General features: G+C 44.0%; 3 protein-coding genes across 3 annotated transcripts; 2 read left to right on the top strand and 1 right to left on the bottom strand.

Moving 5' to 3' along the window:
• Nucleotides 1-3,641: 3,641 nt before the first annotated feature.
• Nucleotides 3,642-4,852, bottom strand: BDV27DRAFT_143364 (SDR family oxidoreductase; the record flags this gene model as incomplete). The annotated part of the gene is made up of 5 exons (XM_032070083.1): nt 3,642-3,704; nt 3,779-3,918; nt 3,978-4,369; nt 4,527-4,695; nt 4,765-4,852. 5 exons carry the CDS (start codon nt 4,850-4,852, stop codon nt 3,642-3,644), a joined length of 852 nt encoding a protein of 283 aa, XP_031929817.1.
• A 2,357-nt stretch (nt 4,853-7,209) lies between these two features.
• Nucleotides 7,210-8,655, top strand: BDV27DRAFT_143363 (ATP-NAD kinase-like domain-containing protein; the record flags this gene model as incomplete). The annotated part of the gene is made up of 2 exons (XM_032070082.1): nt 7,210-7,312; nt 7,376-8,655. The coding sequence occupies 2 exons, from the start codon at nt 7,210-7,212 to the stop codon at nt 8,653-8,655; spliced, it is 1,383 nt and encodes a 460-aa protein (XP_031929816.1).
• A 557-nt stretch (nt 8,656-9,212) lies between these two features.
• Nucleotides 9,213-10,737, top strand: BDV27DRAFT_143362 (uncharacterized protein; the record flags this gene model as incomplete). Its single annotated transcript, XM_032070081.1, has 8 exons — nt 9,213-9,395; nt 9,431-9,551; nt 9,669-9,754; nt 9,794-9,979; nt 10,044-10,133; nt 10,172-10,335; nt 10,372-10,532; nt 10,571-10,737. 8 exons carry the CDS (start codon nt 9,213-9,215, stop codon nt 10,735-10,737), a joined length of 1,158 nt encoding a protein of 385 aa, XP_031929815.1.
• Between the last annotated feature and the right edge of the window lie 1,626 nt (nt 10,738-12,363).

Genomic DNA, 12,363 nt, shown 5'->3' with positions numbered 1-12,363 from the left:
TGAGTTGTGTAGGTCCTGCAACCGTAAGAGCAGGAAAGACCGCCATAACAATAGTAAACAACTTCATATTCTTGAGACGGGTGTTTGACAGTATTATTTTCCTTCCACAAATGCAGGTTTGGGCCAGTTCTATAGGCTACAACTCTATATACAGCAGAGGGTGACATAAACCACTACGGCTCCTTTGTAAGATATGCTCTGTCATTGCCTCCCTGCAAGCAATATCGCGAATCCGATTCTTGCAATACATGATTAGAGAATACTGAGACAAGATATATAATATTGTATATATATCTCCTACACACCCAGTACAAAGATTCTATCCGAAGACTTTTGTTTCTTGAGGTTTTTCTTACCGATAGTATAATGCTTGGACATGCAATACCTACTAGTTCTATTTCTACAGACAGTAGAGAATCAGACTTTAGCCTCTCTCGAATAATCTCCAGGCGATTTTTTATCAATGATATTCTATTAGATTAATATACAGCGAGCAGACTGTTAGTACAATTAGATTACAAATTCAGCAAACAAAAAAAAGTTATATACTTCGAATACTCTATAGAAAAAGTACTACTTTTCAGTCCAGAGTTTAAAATATTGTCTTTATCAGAAAGTACATCTAATTTTTTTAAAAACAACAAATATAGTTTATTTCAAAGATATACTCTTTGGGAAGAAATATTATCTGGTATTTAGTAGGAGATATAATTTCTACGCAATGGAGGAGCCACGTCGCAACTATATTTCCCGGAAAAGGAAATGGATACAAGACTCCGGAATAGACGAGGGACAAAAGATAAAGAAAGTATTGTTGGACCAGAATAGAAAAGATGTCGTCTTCTCAGGTACTCCGCAAGAATCTTCCACCATGTTGTCCACCGCCAAAATTAATTGTTAGCAGCCCCCCTGGATCGGCCTTGCAGGGTCGGGGTATCATAATTCGGCGACCGCTTTATGACAAATACATAGTCAATGAACTGCATACATTGTACTTGTAGGATAAACCTGTCAGGGCCTGAAGTCGAACTTTGCTCGAAGCACCAAAACGGCTTTATTCAGTGTTGATAAGATTCCATAACACTGAAATCCCCCCAATTCCTGTATGACCGAACTCTTTCTCTCTTCCTTTCTTCTCTACGTTGATGTTCCGCTAGGTAGACACATGAGAAATATACAATACTGTTTCCGATGTGTATAGAATTATTACAAAAGTAGATATATTTAATACTGCTGTACCCAAATACACTGGTCTACCAATCACAGGGTGTTACAGAGAAAGCCAATATCAAAAGGCATAGTGACAAAGTTGGTAAAGTAATATATAATAGGTCAGAAGCCCCAACTAGGTAAATTTTGAAGAGGATATTCCAAAGACCCCTTAAATACTAGTCTATAGTTGGGTAGGTTGTAATAGTTGTAACGTGTAAAATCCTTTTCTTCAGCAGATTTATAAAGCACGGAAGGTCTGCAATTTTTGACAGAGAAGTAGTCCATGGCCTGTAACGGAAAACTCCGCAATATTTCCGAGACATATTACCTTATTGCCTACCCTAGTTGGTTGTTAAAACGAATAAAATGCAACAAAAGAATAGTCTGACAAAGAAATCGTTGACATTAATCATAGCTCTGGGCGCACATAAAAAGGCTATTGCTGATCTAGCTTTTCCGTGTCGTGCTCGTGGACACCCGTCCTAAATGTAGAGCTAAATGCCGCGCACTCTATACATGCTTAGTCTAGGTTGGTATCATGATGCCAAGTCGACATATAAAAACGTCGTCGTTAGATGATGCCCCTATTAGAATGCGGAAAGCAATCCGTCCAGGATATGTAGTGATAAGCGTTCACTTGTAGACAAAGTTTAAGAAATCTATAAGATGATGGTAAAGGAGGGAATTTTCAGGGTAATGAATTTGACGACAAATTTGTCAATAGTGCAGACGGTAGCAGTGATCCCAAAGGATCCAGGCGAATACGTATGCCAAAAGAGTATGGGCCGTTCGGTCCGCTTCGTGGCGAAACAGTCCGACTAATAGTGGAGAATGGGCTTGAATATCCTATATTAGCTGAGTATGCTCTTTCCTGGACCGAAGACCAGGGCCCCTTTGGGCATGTGATGCTACAGACACATCCGCATATCCACGCAAAATGCTTTACTCATTTACTGGAGTCTTTTGAAGAAAACTTGAAGGATAAGTTTTCTGACTTCATGGCGGGCCGTGGCATTGGCCCAATGACGAATCGGGGCATAATGAAAATCAAACGAGTCGTCAAATACCCGGACTTGGTAAGTAACTTCCAATATAGGTAGCACAGAGACCCATATGTTGATAATCGCGTAGCTTATCACAGAGGCTTGTATCATGGAGATCCAAGCAAGGAAGGTCTTGGTTACGTACACTACTTGGTCCGTGGTACTGATAACACGCAGTCCTATCCTTGCAGCAATTCATGCAGGGTACTGCCTTGGTACACTACACACGGCTGAGCATTAATAAAGATTATTTCTTGGAAGGCTTGATATTAACAGTCACCTTGCTCTTTCTTCTTTGACCTGCAGAATAAGCCCCTGGTGAATTTTCCCGCTGTCAACGTGCGGAGCTCGTTTTGAACCTAAACTGAGCAGATGAACCTACCCGTGTCCATTTCGGAATTCCCGACATCTTTGTGAATGGGAATATTCTGAATAGAGTGTGGACAATCTTCTAGTGAGTAATCAAATTTCCTGTTCAGTCCCTGGTGAAGACCTAGCCAGCAAGGATTGGAAAATCATGTTCGTAGAAATAAAACTCGGAAGGGTGTGTAATACAACGACATGTACTTTAAAGTGTAGTTTCCCTGGGCTTTTCCTTCTCTCCAAGACTGAAAAGCCAAAGCAAGCCACGTGATTGATCCAAGCAGAGGTATCATCAGACCTCGCCAAAGCCCGCCCAAACCCATGGGTGGGTTTGAATTTCCATAACCTAACCCAAAACCCATATAGGTTGTCAAGTAACCCACTAGCGTTAAAAGTTGGAGATGACCCTGCCGTTACCGCACCCTTCTTCCGGCTTGCGCCATACGACTTTTGTGGAGTAACGGGATCTGATCTAGACCAGACCATTTATTCGGCTTTCGGCTTTCCCCTTGTTTCGGTTGTCGAACCAACACTATCGGGTCAATAAACTTCCCGAGAAGCCACGACGTTAGCGTCAACCCATCGATTGAACTGGCCTGAAACGTTGGATTACGGGGACACGAGCGAGGAAAATGACAGAGATCGTCTACAGGCGAACACAGCGGTGAAAAAGTTACGTGTGCACTCTTTCCGCGATAATTCTTGAAAGGGTTCGCCCCATTGTAGTACACGACAGCCGATGTAAGCTCCGCCTTCTAGAACTTGTTTTTCAGGGCCATCGTAGAGGGCTCTGACAATGTACATTCCATTCACCAGGGAATTCGGTCCTTTCATTGAGTACAATAAGGCGACAGAATTAAGTTTGGAGCTTCAGTCCGCTGCGAGAAAGGAAAATGTGTTAATGCTTATATATCTAATTTTTTCTTCCCTTGCGGAGCTTGATATCTGAAAGTGGCAATGATGAGAGCAGATACTAATGATACGTGTGGAATTCCTCTAGGTATGACTCCGTTGGGCCCTTGATCATGATTGACGATCCCTCTTGTATAGTCGGTCCAATCCAAACAAAGAAGGCAGCACCCAGTCCTGACCGTACTAATTAGCCAAGAAGATCTTTTCACTACTAGATCGTTGCGAAGTGAGTTTTCGGTTTCTCTTACCCAAATGCTCCTCGGGAAAAATGAGTCCAGAAACCAAATGATCCACGATTTGTTTCCTTGCCAAAGCCAACGAGGAGGTTTCGCTTGTAAAGCCTGATTGACAACACAGCGAGCATAATCTTCATTGCGCATAGCCCCTTCTGAACGCCGTTCCACCGATTAGCATAACGGATGACGGTCATGAAATAGTAGATAATACCTTGTGAATGTGTAACTCGACGTTCAAATGCATCAGAGATGGGTAGATAGATGCTGTTCTCATTGAGAGTCCGTTTAGTCCGAGTTATTCTGCTTTTGATACCTCCCGTAACAACGATCATCACTTTGACGCCAAAGGGGGCTAACTCAAGTCGCAAAGTGTTGCTGTAAGCATGGAGTGCAGCCTTTGATGCGTTGTAAATACCGCTAAAAACATAGGGAATAACAGCAGCCACTGAACCAATGTTTATGATAGTCCCCTTGGCTAGAATGAGGAGAGGGGTGAATTCTCTAACCATCCGCATCACAGAGAACACATTCGTCTCAAACGTGGATTGTATATCGTCATCTGCAACATCGACAGATGGAACCGTGCAGTCTACAGATCTTAGTCTGGGCTTTCCCGTGGGTCATGAACGAAAGTTGGTCCGCATTGGGCTCCTTTTGTGAAGACAGCGTTACATACTCTTCCCTCTGTAGCGTGCGGGCATATTAGATCGGAGGAATCCAGCGCCACAGGGGGTGGGAATTGTCATCGGATATCACATACGCATTGTTTACCAGAAAATCCAATCCATGTTCAGTAAACTCCTCGATTCGTTGTCGCACCCTCTGGACGTCTTCCGGCAAAGTAACATCTAGGCTGAAGGTTTTGATTCCTCGTATCGCCAAGTCTTCCATAGAGCTTAGCTCACGAGCCGTGGCAAAAACGAGCAGCCCTTCCACGAGTATTCATTGGTCAGATTCCTTGGAAGTCCCGAGAATTATAAATGAAAGGGGTCACGTACCCGCATCATGAAATGAGCTCGCAAGAGAATGTCCAATACCACCCTTGGAGCAACCTGTGATCAAAACTGTACGTGGGTGGTTTGCCATTCCAAAATAGACGCGGTCTTACGCTCACTAAAGATAAAAATGATTGGGCGTTGAGAGAAAAAGCCTGCCCAGAGACGGACCTCCAGTATTAAAAAAATGAGTATTCGAGGATTCAACCGCCGTCACTGACATCACAACGTGCGGCGTAGTGTAGTTACCGAGGCTCGAGGCGGCCGAGGTGACTTTTAAATACTTTTGTGACTTTTCTTATAGCAGATGACCCGCAGCTTAGTTTCGCTCTTCCGAACCCTTGTAAAGCTGGTGACGTTTTGTGGCACAGAATACGCATGTGACTGCTCGGGGGAATACTAGCATACAGAGCGTCTACACCAAGGGCTGGTAGCGGTTGATGCTTCCAAATTGAATAAAATTTCTTAACAATGCAACAGACAATGAACTCATTCTGCTCGACATCCTACCAGCTTTGCAAGCACCTGAAGTCTCCCAAATTTAAGTCTAGAGATATGTTAAACAATGTTAAAGTGCCCTAAGACTTCATCTTTACGCCCTTTGACCTCCTTTTTCTGAGAGAACAGACAGAGCACGGAGCAAAGGCATGCCTTTGTTTTCGTCAGCCGATCTTCTGGCCAATTGCTGAAGCTACATCTCCCAGAAGCTTGGGAGTCCTGATTTCGCACCAGACCACATCTAACTACATGTAGTACCCCTACCACTCCTTGATCACAAAGATGTGCATGTGATGATTCCCCGGGTACTTTCGACGAGGTGGTTCTGAGACCTTCGGATTTCGGGTTCAGTATATCGGGACTCGGATCTCATAGGATGGGCTCATGCTACCAGCGTCGAGAGTGAGTGCCTAAGGCTTTCGTAGGGCCAAATTGTCCCAAGTGTTGACCGAGTTTGATATACTCTACCCGTCCAGATCGAGAAAGCCATGATCGAACTCTTTCCCCGATGGTCTCCATTGGCCTACAGCTGTCCTGAGTTGCAGTGCTCCACTTCTCAGCAGTCAATATATAAATACTGGGAGTGCGTTGAGAAGATATAATTAACCGTATTGTCCTTATATGCAAGTCTCCTGACTCTATCGAATAGCCTTTAACCAATAATAGGGAAAACCACTTCAACCCTGTACTCTACCGCTCTAGGTTCTACCGTGAGCAATACGTTTTCACGGCTCTAGATCTCGACAAAACTCCTTGTCATTACCCTCCACTAGGTAAGAGCTTGGTTCTGTATCAAGTGAGCTACTTCTCGCAGTGGGAGATTTGAGATGAACACAGCAATAAGGGTAGTCAGACGATTAGAACTGAACTTATACAAATCACTGGTTGAATTACGGACAGACTATTCAGGAAGGACTTGACTGCACTTGTCCGAGGGGGCCATTGATCTATGATCACATCCCGAATCAATAATGCCTTAGTTCTCTTGGTGAATGGAGAGCAGTAAGTTTCTAAGATATCTAGATTTTGTAGAGTATCCAGAAATCCTTCAGCAAACTGGCTGAACGCGCCATTGTCAATCTTGCCTCTTACCCCATAGAGCGCCGCGCTCTTGCCGCGCGATTGTATAGTCTGCTCTCCCTTGTTCTTCCGCTCCTCGACTCTCACTAGTATTTCTCTGGTAACTTCAATTATAACGGAAATAAGCTTACCAACACCTTCTGCTGTAGATATTGTAAAAATACAATAGATAGCCAGTAGAGGTTGCAAAGTATTTAGATATCAATCCCGAGTATCTATAGCATCAGCGATATTGTAGATACCGATTTTATTATCTATACCTAAGAATACAGAAGGCACTCGATATGCTGTATCCCTTAGCAGAGATCTGCCAGGTAAGAATGATGGCTTTTCCTTAGCGTTGTATTATTACTACAGGACTAAAATAAGACAGGTATTCCTGGTCATGGGTGGATGATTGTGCCTTTCTGACAACAGCTATTGTATCGGTCGAGTTGGGGCCAAATATCAGGAGATACTGAAATGTGTGAAGAAGCAGGGAATCCGGAAGCTCTGTTTGTTGGAGATTGCCCCTGAAGGGACGGGTGGGATTGTGGACTCGAGATTTTCGCGGACGATACAGAAGAGTTGTTCTCTGCAGAGGTGGAGGAATTGGCATACTCGCGAGATGAACATTGTCAGGGGCTTTTGTCCCGGACTAAGACTTGTCTGAAGCTGTCCAAGCTAAGCACATGTATGCCTGATACAAGCCAAAAACTATAAGTCAATAGTGCCGGTTCTGCCTTGTATTGTCTCGGAACTCGGTCATCCGTGGTAGCTATCGACGACCTCCTAAGTTTTACCGAGGATCTTCGTGAAGTTCTAAAAAAGTTTAAGAATCGTATGTTTACCTTATTCCAACTACCTACCGGGATACTCGTGTCGTAGAAAATGGACCACTTGAATGAAGAAGCACTCTGCCGAGATGCGCTGCGGGTGGAAGCTGCGGTTTTAGAGCTCGACAAGGTGGGACTAAATATCAAAACCGAGCAGAGTATTAGCAACAGCCCCAGTCTAGCCTCTCTACGAATTTTCCAATCAGCTAACTATGTTATAGACGCGCTTACTCGTCGAAAGATATGCAGAGTTCGATATTTGCACGTGCTTTGGGTACATGCTAGCCCAGAGGAGCTTACGATTCATTATGTGAGAGAGCGGCAAAAAGTACTGCAACCCACGGCGAAGGTGTTCTCTCTACAAAATTCGGCGACCTCTTCAACTCGGTTAGATGCCTGGGTCCAATTGCTTCTGCACCGCGCCTATGGTGAATCGAAATCACGAAAGAAATTGAAGATATTTTTGAATCCATCTTCTGGCAAAGGTACCGCCGTCAAATTTTTCCGTAAATACGCGGAACCCTTATTTGTCGCGGCACAATGCCAGGTGGACATACGAGAGACTTCTTACTCCGGCCAGGCTGGCGAGCTGGTGAGAGCACACTTGGAAATTGATTCATGGGATGCTATAGTCTGCTGCTCCGGAGATGGTCTACCACACGAAGTTATCAATGGTCTTGCACTGAGGAATGATGCTGGCCACATTTTGAGGAAAATTCCTATTGTTCAGCTTCCTGGAGGTTCTGGAAATGCATTGTGTGTCAACATGTTCGGGACTACCAGCATTTCCCTTGCCGCACTCTACACCATCAAGGGTGTTACGCATCCCATGGATCTGATGTCCATTACGCAAGGGAATAAGAGACACATATCTTTCCTGTCACAGAATCTGGGCTTACTAGCTGAATGTGACCTTGATACCGAGGGAATGCGGTTCTTGGGTGGCAAGAGGTTTGCAGTCGGCTTACTGCAACGTCTGCTCAAGCCTCCTGTATACGGGTGTAAGCTGGCGACTTACAGTGCTTCTAATCAATGCTCAAGAGATTCTATGGGTGACCAATCCTGCGATCAAACGAAAGAGATGTGTCAGCATGGGTTGCCTGATTTACAATTTGGGACCGTCAATGACCCTGTTCCTGACGGCTGGAAGCTCGAGCATCTTGAAACACTAGGAGTGTTCTTCGCTGGTAAATTTCCTTTTGTGGATGCTACATCCAAGGTGTTCCCTAGCGCAAGACTTGACGGATTGCTAGATATCTTAACGGTCGATGCTGGGATAGGGGCTAGAAAGCTTTTGCAATTATTCAGCAAAGCGGAGCGCGGCACACATCTTACAATGCCCGAGGCCCAGTATCGGAAAGTGCTAGCCTACCGAGTCGTTCCCTCCGGGACTCATGGCGCTTTTAGTGTGGATGGAGAGAGATTTCCAATCAAACCATTTCAAGTGGAAGTCCATCCGCAAATGGGCATGACATTGACCACTCCACCCATAGTAGGGTGACACGATGCCAATATTTAGTGAAGACCAACCAGGCACGGGAGGGGTTCCTTCTTTGGACTTTTTAGTTAGCCGTATATTTATTTTTGTATCTAATTCCATCGTGCTCCGTTGATTTTGCTTTTAGGCTCGGAGTCTCACCGAGATAGCTGCCAGCGTTGTACCAATTGAACGAGATCCGGGGAAGGTCGCATCACGGCTGGAGACCAGGGATGTGTGAGTACGATAAGCACGAAGCAGTACCATTTCGTAGGTGTAATGTATAAAGCACGTCGAAATGATTCAAATATACAACGGGAGTCGGATTTCGAAAGTGCGGGGTTAAAAGGGTCTGAGCCAACCCTGATAGGAGAGTGGATCTTCGTTTACTCGTTCGCTGATAAATGTTAAATGAGGGAATATATATCGCAATTGACCGGACTGGGTCCAGAGGTTTCATTCAACTTTCAAAAGCTATTGCTTAAGTGTCTGACATCTCATCACCGTCCACTTTGTCTGTCATTAAGACCTCTTATATCGAAACATAGAGTCTATCCTGGTTACCTTGACAGCCTGATATCATGCTTGATGATCTGAGCAGCAAGAGTATCAGGGCTCAGTGTGGCAAATCAGTAACTCAGCCTGGGCCATCTCCTTGTGATCTCAGAACTTGGTATCAGGAGCTGATTGTGACCACAGTCTACAAATGCCACTTCATTGGCGTTGCTTATCTGGTGCTCCTGAGTATTGTTGTTAGCTGGGGTGTAGGTTGCTGACTATAAGTGATAGTTATACAGAGAATCTAATTGTACCTTGGGTTATATATCCAGTAGTTCCAGTAACATCGGCGGGATCCCTAAATGTTAGTGTGAATACAATTACTTGGCTTAGTACAAGCACTCTCTTCACCTACTGTATTAGTGCGCTATAAGGTTTTCCGATGTGTCATCGGAGGATATACCTCAGTGAATACTTAACCAACCGCTAGAATTCTACCAGATTTGTCTTTTAAGCAGTAGAGCGCCTGGAGTTATGAGAATCTAATATTGCTACCTCTGTACTTTTACTAGTTGGGAATTGGATTTGGTATAGAGGGACAGTCTCAGAGGTCAAGAACTACAGGGTAATTATATTTGGCTAAGTTATGGTTGGGTTGGCTCAGCCTTTCTGTCTATCAATACCTAGCAAGTTCAGTGAAAGTTCTTTTACGGAGAAGGGCCGTACTAGTGCCATTGCGATTGCTAGCCTTGCCAATCTGTTAGGCGCAGCTCTTGGACAGTTTTTAAACCCGTCCCTTGCTAAAATACTAGATGATATACCCAGAATAATCCTAATAATTTCCACGATTGTGAGTCACGCTTATTTCTGCCAATATATTATGTGGATATCTATACGGGCTAACTAAAGAATAGTCCTTGTTGGCTATCATACCTTCATTTTTTCATTCTAAGCCACTGACTGCACCTTCAATAGCCACTGCAGTTAATCGAACACCCCTATTTGTTGCCTTAAGGATGTAGCTAAAAAGCGAAATTTCTAGCTTCTCTCTTTACTATTCTCTATCTATGTAGCACTATTCAATTTTACTATTATCCTAATCAATAAAGTAGTATTATCCTATAGTGCTACTGAAGAGGAGGTGGGTGTTATAGACAGGATTCTAATTAGTGCTGGGCTTCTGGGAGCAGCTATCTTATTACTGTGGTATATAGATACTATTCGGAGCTTTTCTTCTATTAGCTGTATTATATATATTGCGCTTATCTTTGTACCGGTTAATACTTGGTGTATATGGCCTGTATATCTAGTCTGTGTGATCCTGGGATTATTATTATTTAGTACTTTTCCATTTATATTGGAGCTTCTGGCTGAAATAACAATTCCTTACTTCTCTGAAATAGGTAGTACAATCTCTTAGTTAGATAACTATTCAGCGCAGTCTTTATTATTACTCAGTCAGTAATGGTTACTGAGCCCTCTGCTAATCTGCCTTGCAATATACTTGGTGTTTCATCGTTTACAGCAATTTTAAGGGCAATATTCCTGCAAGCACCGCTACTGTTAACACTAGTTGACCCTGGGGCTCTACACCAGCGAGAGCGGTGACATAACACAGGACTCGAAACCGCCACGGATTCCCCTTAATTTACTTCTTGTACTTAAATAATGGTCTAGTCGGCATGGTTACCTCCCAGAAGAGCAATAAGAATGATGTGTCACTGACATGGACATACGTATATGTTGTAAGGAGCCGGATGATCAGCCGGGTAATTATATTGGCACATAACGAGATAAGGTTCTAAGCCACTAGATGGATACTTCATTGTTATACTGTTTGCTGGCTGTTTTGCTCACATCTGTAGACGTAGGAGATACGTGCTGTCATCAAGCTAGCGCCGGGCCAGATGCAAGGCTATATTGAGTCCCGAATCCCGAGGTCTAGGTCCCGAGCCCCGAAGTCTCTTACGTTATAATGATATCTACAGAATACAGGCGACCCACTGTCATGAGATGGACAAAGGGATAAGTAAACTACTCCTTAGTATCTGGCACTCGTAGTCTTGTGGTGAAGAAGTGGACTCTCAGACTCAGTTCCCACTTTCCATCAGTTTCTGCTGATCTTGATTAGAGAAAAATATTCTCGCTCACAGCCGAAGACGTAAAGGATACTGGCTCTTAAACTAGCACAGGCCAGATGCAGGCAATCTTTAACCCCATCCCGAGTTCCGGTGATATCCAGGCAACCGTGAAATCTCCAGGTAACACATTGTCGCATGCTCTAAACAGAGATTAGTAGTCTATTCCTTACTTTCTGGTTTTCCCGGTCTTTTGACCGACGAGTCCCCCAGTTTCGTTGGGTTGCACTGATCTTGAGTCAAGAAATGTAATATCACTCATGACCAAATGTACAATTTGATTACCACACATAACAGCATGGCTTTCAAAGAATTCTAGCTTGATTTGAGTCTGAGGTTACACATGTTTAGGTTGCTTTATATCTTAGTCCTAAATGCTTGAGCGATATAGCGGTACTGCGGGCCTTAAGTGAAGAGGTCGTGCGCTTTACCAGCCGAGCTCCCACTCTGTCTTGCCATACACCTTGACAGGGTGGATACATCTAGTCGTGGATGTTCCAAGTTTCGTAAACCACCCTACGAATGTTGTTAAAAATCTTTGTAACACATCGATCAGATAGGATGACCCCACGTTGGAGAGCTTCCATCAATCTCTTGCATTCGCGTTGATTTTCGATTAACTTGATCTGAACATGGGGGTTACTGTTTGCAAATTGGTGAGCAAAGGGTGAACAGAAAGTCTAGTCAGCAGCTATGCCAACACAATCTTCTCGGAGGATTCAGTAGCTCGGCTCGTTCTTCATGAGCTTCCTTACCCCTAGGTCCACTAAGATTGTTTTGAAATTTCAGTTATTAGACCCCCTACTGAATATAAATCTACTATTCAGTTCCGAGCCCGAACAAAGCCCCCCACCTATGCTTCTCCGTTCCGTGATTCATCCAGGCAGCTAATTGTGTCCTGTTCCATAGCCTCAGGGGCTTGAGGACCCTGGTAGTACACCCCGTTGTCAAAGGCAGTCATGAAAGGAAGGGAGCCTAAGCTGGACAGATTCTCTATTTAAAGGCTTGACATTCCCTTTCTTCAATACATGCTAAAACACACTTAAACACAATACCTGAGATCTTTCCTCGTAGCCACTGACTAGGGCACGACAAA

Source organism: Aspergillus caelatus (assembly GCF_009193585.1).
Source record: "Aspergillus caelatus strain CBS 763.97 unplaced genomic scaffold BDV27scaffold_46, whole genome shotgun sequence".
Classification (NCBI taxonomy): Eukaryota; Fungi; Ascomycota; class Eurotiomycetes; order Eurotiales; family Aspergillaceae; genus Aspergillus; species Aspergillus caelatus.
This window is presented reverse-complemented; position numbering and strand designations above follow the sequence as displayed.